This window comes from Castor canadensis, chromosome 5, assembly GCF_047511655.1.
Source record: "Castor canadensis chromosome 5, mCasCan1.hap1v2, whole genome shotgun sequence".
NCBI lineage: Eukaryota > Metazoa > Chordata > Mammalia > Rodentia > Castoridae > Castor > Castor canadensis.
The window spans coordinates 168,757,458-168,771,090 of NC_133390.1; the positions used below are offsets into that span (position 1 = coordinate 168,757,458).

At 49.6% G+C, this 13,633-nt stretch overlaps 1 protein-coding gene across 1 annotated transcript; it reads right to left on the bottom strand.

Annotated features, from left to right (window-relative positions):
* Window positions 1–404: 404 nt before the first annotated feature.
* On the bottom strand, window positions 405–10,570 carry Ocstamp (osteoclast stimulatory transmembrane protein). Its single transcript, XM_020168106.2, is given in 4 exon segments — window positions 405–3,471; window positions 3,473–3,802; window positions 7,063–8,065; window positions 10,415–10,570. Coding segments are annotated over 4 exon segments (1,491 nt in total). The 5' UTR covers window positions 10,459–10,570; the 3' UTR covers window positions 405–3,357.
* Window positions 10,571–13,633: the final 3,063 nt, after the last annotated feature.

The following is a 13,633-nucleotide window of genomic DNA, read 5'->3' on the forward strand; positions in this document are numbered from 1 at the left end:
GACTGTGGTTATGTCTGGGGGATAAAGGACCCAAGAGATTTGAGTGTGACCATCAAAAAGGGAACTGTACTCTTATTGGAGAGACTGTGCATTCTGGCAGGCAGACTACTTGGGTTTAAATCCTGGCTCAGCTGTGGGCAAAACACTTAATGTGTCTGTATCATAAAGTCTACCTCCAAAGGAAGGATGACAAGAGCCCAGCTTCCTCAGATACTTTGATGATGTGCACACAGCTTTAGTGGAGCGTCAGGCACTGTATTATGCTGGGATTGTTACGAGCCAGAATGAGATATGACCACCCAAGAAAGACTTTAAAGGAGAGTCTTTATTAGCCAGCTGGCGACTGCCCTGACCAACAGGTCGTTGGATCTCAGAGTAGCCCCTCTCTAAACTTTTGCAGGTTTTATAAAGGCAAAAACTACATCCTGTCTGGCAATCTTTGCAAAGCAAGCTAGCCTAGGTACAGAAGCGAGACAATAGCTGTTAGCTAAGGTGCAGAAGTGAGACAATGGCTGCTATCTATAAACATGAGTGGACACAATCAACACAATCCACACAATCATTTGACCATATCCTAGTTTGGTTCCTTCTGTTCTTCTAATTTTATGGGAACCAGACCTCATGAACCTCCTTCAGCTTTGAAGCTAACATGGCACCTGATTAAGGGCTTCTCTCTGGACACCTGATTAATGGCTTCTCTCTGGCTAAGTCTTTTAACCATTTCAGGATCAGTCCGCCCCAGTCCCTGGAGCCAGTCATAAGCACGTCCTCCCCGCTCTGCTTCCAGGAGTGAACATCCAGTGAAGAATCTGAAATCCCCCAGTGGAACAGTTTACACTATGGGGTCAGTGAATGCTGCAAATGAGGGCTTAAAAACAAGGTACTTATCATTTTCTAACTCACCATAAGTACGCACTACACACGAGCTATTATTACATGTAATGCTCTGAGTTTTTATAAGAAGGACTTAGGTATTATTTGTGTAGTTAAAAAAAAAGAAAGAAAAGAAAAAGCTGAGGCTGAGTCACTGAGCAGGGCAGTTTTGCTGGGAAGGGAGTCAGAGCTGGGCGTTGGGTGTCATGGGTGGTCACTAATACCCCTGGAGAGGAGCACATTTGAGAAATGGGAGGAAAAGTGACTGGAGCTCTGCTCCCACAGGTGGTGACTCACACCCTAAAAATACCTCCAAGCTCGGGGTGTGGGGTGGAGGGCTGGATTGCAGATTTCTCTTCTCCATCCTCTTAAAAACCCGTGGCCTAGATGTGTCTCAGGATGTCAGTTTCAAGAAAAGGGTCTGGATGGGAAGTCCTGGGTGGAGCACCATCTGTGATCACTGAGCCATGTGCAGCAGCCCCCCTGCCCTGGCACTGGTCCTTCATTCAGATAAGCCTTTGGCAACAGCACAGAGCAAAAGGGAAGATCATTTTAGTTTTACTAAAATGAGAGAGAAAACTCTCTCTCTCTCTTTCTCTCTGTCTGTCTTTCGCTCTGTCTCTCTCTCTGGCAGTGCTGGGGTTCGAATTCAGGGCCTCATATATGCTAGTCAGTGCTCTGTCACTTAAGCCCTGCCCCCAGCCCTTATTTTCTTTGGATTATTTTTCAGATAAGGTCTTGAGCTTTTGCCAGTGATCCTTCTATCTCTACCTCCCAAGTGCCTAGGATTACAGATATGAACCACCACACTCGGCCCTTACCAGTAATCTTCTTAATGAAGAAGAATAAAACAGCAGGACAAAATAGAATTGTATCTGATTAATAGAGTAGACTAGAATAGGACAGAATTTAATAGAATAGAAAATATCTAGTGCATTCCATTAAATAAGTGTCTTTAATTAAACTTTTACTTCAGTTGGGTGTGGAGGGGTGATTGGCAGTCAAAAAGTTTGAAAGTTTGGAAACTAAAAAGTAATTTCCCAGACTCTTGCAGCTAGGGTTCCAGTGTAATTTAGGTTCCACTGATCAGATGCACTCATGTGACCTCTGGAGCCTGAAATGGAGGCTTGATTTCCACTGCTATTCCACTGCAAGGCCTGACAACCAAGGTGTTGTGTATGGTCATGCAGACTGTAGGGCATCCACAGACCAGGGATAGTGTCACTTGGACAATGGGTCACATACAGTGTGATGTGGACAGCATAGCCCCCAGAAGTGTGCAATGCAGCAGCCCTGCTGGAGGTGCTGTGTGGCCAGAGATCTCAGCACCTGAGCACCGGCTTTGTGGAAGTTGGGGGTAGAGGGGCCTGGTTTCCCTGTTTTGCTGGTCAGCTCTCAGGTGTGCAGCATGGTTCTGGTTGTAATGGTGTCTTCCGGATGCACAGACATGGCTAAGACAGTGCACTCTTAGGGCTGATTCCTTGACTGGTTGCTTCCTGGTTTCTTATCCGTCTGAGCAGGGGTGAGCTCCCTTACTTAAAATTTCTACTCCAATTTCTTTTACCTGTAATTAAGCTTTGAGTGACAGGACATCCAATTGGCCCACACCAGTTCGCTTCACATTAGACTAACTTAAAGCTTCCCGACTTTTCATTTCCTGTTTACTCCTCACTCAGATTCTGCTCTAGGAAAGGTCTAGAAGCTGACCTAGCTGACCTCTTCTGCAAGGTAGAATCTTTTTCTCTTTGTTCCTTCCTTTGGCCCTTTTCTATCTATAAAGCCAGACTCCTTTGCCAGCCCATCGGGACACTCCCTCTGTTCTGTGGAATGCATTGTTGCCAATTCTTCTATCCCAAATAAAATCCAAACAATAATTTTAAGTTTGTTGTCATTGTGGGGTTTTTTTGTTTTTTGTTTTTTTTTTTGACAGCAGAGAACTCAAGGTCACACAGTGGGTTACCTGGGTGGTTGACCCAGGGACTGAGGGCACACCAGAGGTCAAGGAATACTAAGCAATTATTCACTGTGTATCTGAAATTCAAACTGATCTAGGCACCCGACATTTTTATTTGTTAAACCTGGCTATCCTAGATGGAAAGCCCCAGGGCAGTTCAAAGCAAATAAATAACATTTAATCTAAGATTTAATAAATAGGTTCATTTATAAAATCACAAATTCAGATTACTATAAATAAGTTCAGAGGATTCAGAGGCATGCAAACAAGTTCCAGACGAATTAATTTGAATTAATTTGAATTAATTCGTCTCTACCTGACAGGTAAAGGCAGCAGCTGCGGATGGGGCCTAGAGGATCGTGGGTGTCCCAGTGCTTACTCCACCTGCGCCCACCCCCTCCGCCATGCCCACTGGCTCCTTGCTCATTCCCACGTGGAAAGCAGATCCCAACAATTTTCATCACACAGTCATCATGCAGATGGAGAAACTGAGGCTCAGAGAGGTGCAGTGGCCAACCTACGGCCACTACCTAGGGAGGCAGCAGGAGGTGCGTGGGACCCCAGAGCTCTTGTTCCGCTCTGGGTCTGTCCACCCAGGCCGGGGCCCGGGGCCCGGGCGTGGAAGGGCGCCCCGGGGGACCGCGGTTGGCCGCAACGCCGGCTGTGCCTTCGCCGCAGGCGGGCGAGCAGGTGTCGGGCGCGCCTGGCCTCCTGCGCGGAGAAGAAGGAGGCGGCGATGGCGTGCCGCAGGCGCCGGGCGTAGGTCTGCAGCAGCACCGTGGCGCCGGCCAGGAGCTGCAGGGCGCCCGCGGCCAGCGGGGCCGCGGCGCGGGGACGCAGCGCGGGCAGCAGCGGGCAGCCGCGGGACGCCAGGCGCAGCTCCCACCGGTAGGAGCGCTGCGAGGACACCCACGGGCTCTCTGGCGGAGGCTGGTTGAAGAGGAAGGGGACGAAGCCCAGGACTGTGTAAGATGCCTTCAAAAAGGAGAAAAAGGCAGAGTCAACAGAGAGCCAAAGGGTCACCGCCAGTCCCCGGCCACTTGCAAGGTGCAGGGACCCATGGGTCCACCATTCCCTGCTCTCACCTGCAAAATGGGTGCAGAAATAACTTTGCTTCCAAGAGTTTGGGGAGGACCAAATCCGACTGAGGCGGACACCAGCTCTTTTGTCAAATAAAAAGTGCCCGACAAGTGTCCCTATTGTCGTTCTTACTGTCTTTGAGCAGAATATTTTGGAGTAAGTCAACTAATGCTTATGGTCGTTGACTGTTAGTGAGCGCTTACTGCATACCTCACATGTGCCATTCCATCAAACCAGCACTAGTCTGTGAGGTTGGGGTCCCATGGCAGACTGATTTAAAGGACCAGGAACCCAAAGTCTCACAGTGAACTAAATGTGACTGCCTCAGGGCTTAGTTCCCCCAACGTGGGTTGCAGTGTCCTGCTTGTAAGCATGAGGCTCTGCAGTTTGCACAGGTGGTCCCAGAGAGGCAGGAGGTCAGAGGTGAACCAGGGGCACTTTGGCTCCCGATTTTGGGTTGGATTTTGGTTCTATCCAGAGCTGATTTCTCCATGAGGCCTCACAGGATAATACTTTTAGGGGCTCACAAAAACATTTTCATTTTGTTTAAACTCAGAAGTAAAAAATGTAAGTTATATCTCTGTGTATAACATTAATATATTTGCTTTTATAGCAATGTGGTCATTGGTTTTCTTTCTTTTTTTTTTAATGGAGGGGATCCGTGAAAGTTACAGTGCATTCTGGTTCTGCCACTGCTGGGCTGGATGAGTTTGGGAAATTCCCTAACTCTTAAGCCCCCATCTTCATCTGTAATAGGCATGGTGGTAATAATTCCTATCTCATGGAATCACGCCCTATTTCATCAGCTCTGAGATGTGTATTTCTTCACCTTTTACCATCTCTGAAGTCAGGAGGACTTGGAAGTGCTGCCAGCAGTCACTCAGCCAACACAGCAGCCACGCTGTAGAAACTTGGCCTGTTTGTTTGGGCCATCATTTCAGCAGAGCTATACACATTGGGCTGTGTGCAAGCTGGTCATCATTCCAAAATGTCCAAGAAAATTCTGCTTGAGAAGCAGATGGTTCTGGTGTCTCTACTGAAATTGAGGACAGAGAAGGCGGGCATGCATGTAGCATTAGTGAAGCAAACAGTCATTTTTGAGGAGTGACTGTTAGCTCATATTTTCCCGCCAAGCCACAGGTTATGAAAGGGGGTTCATGTGAGTAGATGGGGCTGGGGAATATTGAGTCACTAGCCCATGTGCAAAAGACAGCCTGTTATACCCAAAAGGGTTCAGCTGAAAGTAGGAGAAACTCCACAGCCCTGGAGAAAGAAGAAAGAATGCCAAGCAGCGAGGAGGGGTTGGCTAATTCATGCTCTCCCAGAGGATCAGAGCACAGCATCAACCCTTGCAGACACAGTTGTCCCAAGCTGAAGGAAAATGCTGGGGACAATGGAGGGGCGTCCCCAACCCTCGGAAGACAGTGAGGTTAGTGAGAAGCTTTAGGACCCTAACAACTTGGCCAGAGTCATTGAGAAGAGCTGGACTTGGCTACTTCCCTGCCAGGGACTGGTGGCTCACTCTTGTAATCCTAGCTACTCAGGAGGCAGAGATGAGGAGGATCAAGGTTCAAAGCCAGCGTAGGCAAATAGTTCACCAAGATCCTTTCTCAAAAGTACTCAACATAAACAGGGCTGGTGAAGCGGCTCAAGTGGTAGAGCACCAGGCTAGCAAGCATGAGGTTCTGAGTTCAAACCCTAGTGCCCCCCCAAAAAAAGCCAAAAATTAGTTCCTTATTTTGAGATCATCAAAATGATCATGATAAGGCAATGACTTTATATGACTGCAGTTGAAATGCTACATTATAAGAACACATCCCATCAAGGATGACTCAGCAGCACTTTCTCTTAATGTCACATAAAATAATAGTGGATTTGGAACTCATGTCAGCTTACATTTGATAACATAGAGAAAATCAGGGGACATGCTGAGAACATCCCCTGACACATTTCCTTCTTGTGGCCTACAGTAAGAAGTGCATTTTAGGGCTGGCATAGTGGGGTAAGAGCACCTAGCCAGTATGAGACCCTGAGTTCAAACCCAGTGAATGACACAAAAAAAAAAAAAGAATGTGCTTTATAGAAACTTCCAAGCACACATTGTATTCTAATTGAAGAGAAATTTCCAAAATAATAACACCCATATCATCTACAACATACTCTCTATTTCCTAGTCTAGCTTATTTCACTAAAACAGAAGCTGGTCATGCCACCTAAATTGATTTCCTATCGTTTGAAAAAATAATTTTCTAGCACAGAGTAAGTGCTTAATAAGTGTAAGTTATTATTAGCTCAGGGTCTGACACTTTGGTATGTTTCATGTGATGAACTTTTGTGTGAGATCTCACTACTAAAAATGACAAGACTGTAGCAAAGAAAAGATTGAGTAACAAATCTTGATCCAATAGTAAAGTATCTACTCTAAGAGAGTATTTTGTATATTACTGTTAGGCAGAGGCTCGGCCACTTGAGCAGACCCTCAGCCCTATATCTTACTATTAAATTTTAGGCTTTGTGGGCCTTCCAGTTCCTGTTAGGGTTACCGAACTGTGCCTTTGTAGAGTAGCCTGGACAGTATATAAACAGATGGAAGGCCGTGTTCCAATAAACTTTATAAAATCAGGAAGCCATTTGGATTTGCTCTGAGAGTCATAGATGGTCAACTCCTGTTCTAGATTGTCCCTAAGCCTTACATCCAGTCTGAAATATCAAAATGTGAGCTGTTGGTCATAACCACTATTTATCGAACACCTCTTGTGTGGCATGGACCTTGCTAAGTACTTTTAGAGACATCGTCACATTTTCAGACTCAAGATAACCTCATAGGTTAAGGAAGATTGATCTAATTTATATGATGAAGAACATGAAACTAGGAAATTCTGCAACTCAAGAAGACCTTGACCTTGACCTTGGGCAAAGTTACTTTAAGGTCCCTGGGTCCCAATATCCTCATCTGAAATAGGAATAAAAAGAGAACCCACTTCACAGCTGTTGTTGGATCAAGTAAGCTTATCTACAGATGCCCAGGACCCCACGGTTGACCCAAGAGTTGACACTCCGAGGCAAATTACATTTAGCTGTAAGGCAAGGGTCAAATGTCTTGCCCCCTCCCTCCAGTAAATGACCCAATGCCATCCTCCCATGGTCCCACTTACATCGTACTTGACTGTGAGCGTGATGGGCACAGCAGGCAACTTCTGAGCCCAGTCCACAGCTGCCTGAGCCAGGAGGAAGGCCACGTGGTCTGTGGCCACCGTCACAGCTGTGGCCACCAGGAGCAGTGCCAGCAGCCCCAGCTTCAGCACACAGCTCAGCAGCTCGTCCTGGGACAGCTTCGGCTGCACCACCTGCAGGAGCCAGGAGGGGGGAGGAGCGACCAGATGTGTGGCCTGAGCCTCTGCCAACTGCTGAGCCAGCTGCCGTGTCATGTAGACATTGTCGAACCGCAGGTCAGTCAGGTAGTGATGGAGGTACCAGGCCGACTCCACCAGGAGGCCCAGCATAAATAGCCCTGTGGCCACCCATTGGGTCCCCAGCGCTGCTGCCCGGGCCAGGGACTCCAGGCCAGAGAAGTCTTCCAGGACATGCTGAGTGACCCTGAGAATATGAAGCTGGAAGACAGAGCCATTTCCCTGGGCCTCAAATGTCAGGCCCCTGCCATCTGCTTGGCCTGCGGGGCCCAGCACTCTGGACATGGCTTGCAGCTGGTGAGTGGTGTTGAGTAGACTCTCCAGGGAGCCCTCAGTGACACACCTCAGCACCTGCCCCACTGCACCCACGTTGGCTAAGACGTTTGGAACCACTGCAACAACCAGAGTGGCAGCACTGTAGGACAGGAGCAGCCGGCGGCCCTGCTCTGTGCCCAGGGTGAGCACACTGAGGGCAAACAGGCAGCGGACTGGGGGCATGAGGCCCAGGCTGAGGAAGATCAGGCAGCCACAGGCAGTGGTCACCCCAGCTGAGGGTCCCAGAGGATAAAGCTGAGAAGAGATCAGCCAATGGCGAAGGAGATCTGTGGCAGTGACAGCCAGGAAACCACACAGGAGGAGCTGGGTCAGCAACTGGCCACAACTGGTTGGGACAGGCTGGGCAAAGGCATCCCAGGCGGCCTGCAGGGGGACAAGTACTTTGCGGATCCCCAAGTACCAGAACTTCCACCTGCACAAGGAAACAGGGGGACCCTCTATTAGGAAGGCCAGGTCTATTAGGAAGGAGGGGTCTGCCTTTGTCCCTGCCCCATGAGCCCCTAGCCTGCTAGCAGGCTCCACCCTTTTAGCCACAGAAGCAGGCACACTTTCTAGATGGACCAATCAGAGACAGCCCCTCTTACCCACGTGACACAAGCTGAAGTAATCACAGCCTGCCCCAGGGTTATTCGTCCAGGGGTGTCAGTGCTCACAAAATCCCTGAAGATGTGGAGAAGGGTGTTTGGGCTGCTGGAATCCATGATTATAGTCTTGTGAGAGCAATGGAAAGATTCATGGTGAGAGAGAGAAAGAAAGAGAGAGAGAGAGAGAGAGAGAGAGAGAGAGAGAGAGACAGAGACAGAGACAGAGACAGAGGACGAGATTTCGGAATATGGTGCTGTGAGATGACAGGGAGTCAGCAATAGAGCCTGAGAAACAGGTGGCGCTTGGGAGGCCAAGTATACAGCTTGTTTCAGAGCAGGGAGGAAGTGATCAGAGTGTCAGATGCCTCCCATGGGTGGAGAGGGGGCACTGAGCCAGGGCTCTTGCATTTTGCCACGTGGGAGTCACTGGTGACCTCAGTAGGGGCAGCTTGGTGGCATGTTTGATTAAAACCTAACCATAGTGGGTCCAGGGGAGACTGAAGGAGAATTGGAGACATGAACACAGACTTGTCTTGCAGTGAAGAGCTAGAAACAGGGCAGGAGCAGGTAGGGGAAGTGAGTTCCAGGGTCTTCATTTCAGGTGGGAGAAACTCCACGTTTGCAGATGGAAAGCTCAGTGGAGAAGGGGACACTGGGAAAGGGTCTCACTGGAGAGATGTCCTTTGATGGGGGCAGTGGGTGAGATTGAGGGCAAGCAGGTGGGGCTGGTTTTAAAAAGGAGCAGAGGCTATTTATCCTCAATATCAGGAGAAGGCCAAGGAAATGGGTAAAGATGATGTTGAACGTCTAGACAAGCAAACTGTACACTTGTGAAAAGTGTAAGGCCATGATCTCTGGCCTGCTTAGGTTCAAATACCCACTCTACCACTCACTAGCTGTGTGACCTTGGGCAAGTTCCTCAGCCTCTCTGTGCCTCAGTTTTCTCACCTGTAGAGTGGTACGATAAAAGTATGTGCCTTCTGGGGTCATCTAGTGTGTGGCACATGAAAAGCACCATGCTATCTACCATCTATCCTTAGAGTGTCAACTCCTTCAGGACAGGGAACTGCTTAGAACATGTCTCCCTGTAGCAGGTGCTCATGAATAATCATGGAGTGTGGCGTCATTGCTTGTTTGCTCTGGCTAGCAGGAGGCAGTCAGTGCTGGAGGGGGTTATGGATGTTCGAAGATGTAGGAGAGGGTATTAAGTCACCTGCAGTACACCAAGGAAGTTTACAGTCAAGTAAGGGAGATTTAAACCAGACCGTTAAAAGGTAAATCCATACAAAAAGAATCAAGAACTCAGAATGGTGTACCTGGGCCTGGATGGGAGGGGGGAGGTAGGTGGAGGCACTAATTTTCACCTGGGAGAGTCAGGAAGGCTTCCTGGAGGAGGTAGCCTTTGAGCTGGGGCTGGAAGTTCTTAGGTGGGTGAAGGAGGCTGGGCATCTCTGACAGAAGGGTAGAGGTCCTGAACTCTGACTGCATGACTAGCAAATGGTTTGGGGGCTCTTGAACTCGGGGAGCTGTGATGCATAAGGCCTGGGGGACTGGCACAGAGGTCACAATCCTGCAGCCCCAAGAGCTGACTCTTATGCGCAGGTGTGTGAGTGTTGGCTGACGTCATCATTCCCCCATTAAAATCCAGATTTCCTGCTTTTCTGGAGAAGCGAGGAATGTGCATTAGGGTGGTTGCTTTGCACAGAGCTTCCCTGGCTGTCTTTTAGAGCGCGCCACCTACAGGCTGCTCAGCGCAGTGCAGGCCTGTGCACCACAGTGCTGACGGGCCCTTGACTGCATTTGGGATCAAACGCCCTCCACCCACTGAATAATTAGTATTTGGAACAGGCCACTGTCGAAATAATAGCTACAAATATAAATGATGTGAGAACTAAAGGCGGTGCCATGTCACATCGGGTGCTAAATTCTATGCTGGGTATCGCACATGACAGAGCCGCTACCTGCCATTTGTTGAGTGCTTACTCTAAACCAAGCCCTCTCACAACAATTTCACAGTCATTATTGTTATTCCCATTTCACAGAGGGGGAAACTGAGGCTCTGAGAGGGGAGGATTTACCCAAGGTCACACAGCCAGGAATGGCAGAACTTGAGCTGCAGGCAGCAGACTGCTTGACTTTCTTACTGTGACTCTCAGTGCCCAAGTCCCCAGACCTACCCAGTCCTGATGAGGTGCTCAGCGGCTCCATGGAGGCCCCTCATGTCCCTGAAGAACGGCAGTGTCTGGCGGGCAGTCTCCAGTAGCCTTGGCAGGTGGAGAGGAAGTGGGGGGATGGCTAGGTCTTGGGAAACCCATTGCTTCTGCTTTTCTACACTTTAGTTAACCCTCCTGCCTGCCTTGCCCCGCCCTGCCTGAGGCCCACCTCCCAGAGGGGTGGGCCAGCTGCCTCATCTTCTCCCGGAAGGTGTGGGAGAGAGAAGTTTTCCAAGAAGTATCTGTGATCCTGATAGCAGGAAGGTGGGATTAACCCATTATACAGAGGAGAAAACTGAGGCTCAGAGAGACCACACAGAGTGGGAGAAAGAACTTTGCTTCCCCATCCCTCTCCCTCCATAGTTATGTGCCCAAGGAGGAGACTCATCTCTGACTCTTGGGGTTTGAGAACCTACAGGAGGTCATGGAATCCCTGCTAAGACCAGAGTTTTTTAACGTTATGTACTCTGCTTTGGGGACAATAATTCACAGACCCGTGACAACTTCAGAATGCCCTTGACACTGCAAATAGTAGGTGCTCAATAAATGTAAAGTTCCTTCTGTCCCTGCCCAGGCTGTCCCACAGCCCACTCCCACCAGGAATGTAGAGACGCCTCCCTCAGCACCTCTGTCCCCACCACTGCCAGCAGGACTTTGTCCCCTGGAGGCCTCTCCTGAATCCCCGCTAAGCAGTATTCCAACTGCCTGTCACTCTCCCTCATAAGAACAGGTTGCCTCGCCTGAAGCTGGTCATCCTTCTGTGGCCTGGAGAGGGCCACGGGTCCCTGCAGGAAGCCAGGGGCCTCCACAGCAGCAAGGACCAGGCACAGAGTGACCCTATGTGTGTGAGTCACACAGGAACACACAGAGAAGGTCTAAGGGCATCAGGTGATGGCCTGGTTCACACTCCAGACCCCTCAGTGAGGGCAGCTGCTCCCCTGCAGCTGAGGAGACCTGAGATTTTCTACAAAGACCAATCAGTCTCCTTTTACATAAAAATGTCCAAGTTTTTCAAGTCAGAATAAAAATTAAAAAAAAAAAAAAGAAAGAAAGAGAAAAGAAACACTCTTGCTGGCCAGTCTTATTGGGACTGTTAGCCAAAGCCTTCCCACAGGGGCCACCAGTTTGCACTCTCTACAGGAGGCCTGGCTGGGGCCTTCTGTGGCACTGTCTAGTGACAGGGAGCTTCTGGTTGTTCCCCTCAATCACAGGACCCAGGGCTGCAGATAACAGACCTGAACTCCAATGCCAGCTTTGCCAGTTATTGTGCTGTGTGACCCTTGAGCAGGACACTGTCCCTCTCTGAACCTGTGTACCCGTGCCATAGCAGGAGAACATGGTAGCTACTTCTTAGGCTCTTTCCAAAGTCGGTGAGGAAGAACACGGAGTGTCCAGTAGGTCCTAGTTAGACGCTCCTGCCCTGCTCCCTCGCACCTGGGCTGCCAGCTATACCTGAGAGAGCCCCAGCCCTGCAGATGTCCTCCCCTCCCCAGCCTAGGTCCCATCGCGCTGGAAATGTCATGACATCGTGCTGGTCAGAAAGGAAAGCCTCAGAAGACACTGGAGACATTTGCCCAGCTTCTGCACGGGCACCATGCCAGTGCCATGCCAGTGTCTGCACAGGCACCAGGAGCTGATTGCTTAGCGGTCACATGGGCGTTTCCAGAAGGCCTCTGGTGGACGCGGAAGATTTGGAACCATGGAGGTCTGGGAGGGGAAGGTTGGAAGATATTTTTGGCTTTTCTTGGTGCACATGGGCAGTCATTCTTCCATACAGGCTGGCATGACCTCAAGGCCCACAACATCCGGTGTGTATGGGGGTGGGGGGCCCTTCTGAGTCATCAGAAATAGAACCTGCCTCATTGAGGGGACTTTTGAGGTGAAGGATTCAGAGCCATAAGACAGAAGAGGAAGTGGTGGCCTTCAGCTCAGTCTGAGATCAGAGTCAGAGGCCCATCAAATATTGGTGTCACTGGGGGTTTAGCCTGGGGATAAGCCACTGTCCAGCCACTGTCCAGCCATGCAGGGCTGGCTAAAATCTTACCACGCAGACAGTGCTACCCAAGAGAAACAGAGTAATGACAACATAAAAGATGGATCAATTTCAGTAAAATATTTTATTCAATCTAGTATAGTCAGAAATTATTCTTCCAATGTAAACAATATACAATATTATTAATAGGATATTTGATGTTTGCTTTCTCGTGCTAAGTGTGAAAAGTCCAGTGTGTTATACTGTGATACCTCTCAATTCGGGCGGGTGGGTCCCATATTGGACAGGGCAGATGGGGACCACTTCTGCCATTACAGAAAGTTCTGTGGGCTGTGTTGCATCTGGATCTGAGATATGACTTCTGGATCAAGTAGTGTAGGAACCACAGGGCAGGGAGGGGGCAGAGGGGAAAGAAGGGAGCCATGTAAGGCAATAAGGAGTGGTGGGGACTGTGACAAGTGAGAGTTCCTGCTCCAACTTAACCGTGCCTCCCCCCACCAGCTACTGGGGGAGTTCCCTGGGGGAAGAGCAAACAAAATCCTGCCTGAGTGCTAGAGGTGGGGCTGGGGACCCACCAGACAGCCAGCTCTCACGGGGTCCAAGCCTCATGTGCCATGTATATGCCAATGCTATGTTGCAAGTGTGTCTTCTTCCTTCTCTCACCCCTCCTCCCTGCCCTGTGCCTGGGAGGTGACCTGGACGGGCCATATGGAAGCCTCCTGTGTTCTGGCTTCTGCTGGCGCCCCACATAAGGTTTTATGTGTCAATTGGATTGAACCATGGTGCCTGGACATATGGTCCAACATTATTCTGGATGTTGCTGTGAGGATATTTTTGATGAGATTAATGTTTAAATAAACGGACTTAGAAAAAAGCAGACTGCACTCCAGAATGGGGGTGGGCCTCAACCAATCAGTGGAAGGCCAGAATGGAACAAAAGACTGACCTTCTCGGACTTGGGGAACCCATGGCCTTCAGGTTCCAACAGCCACTGTTTCCTGAGTCTCAGCCTGCAGTCCCCACACCTCCATCAGACGTGGGCTCCCCAAGACTGCACGGCTGTGACCCAGTCCCTCAAATAAATCTCTCTCTCTCTCTCCCTCTGTGAGATGCAGCAGCCCCCCCTTATGCATGGTGTCACTTTCCATGGTTTCTGTCACTTATGGTCAACCACAGCCCAAAAATAGTCA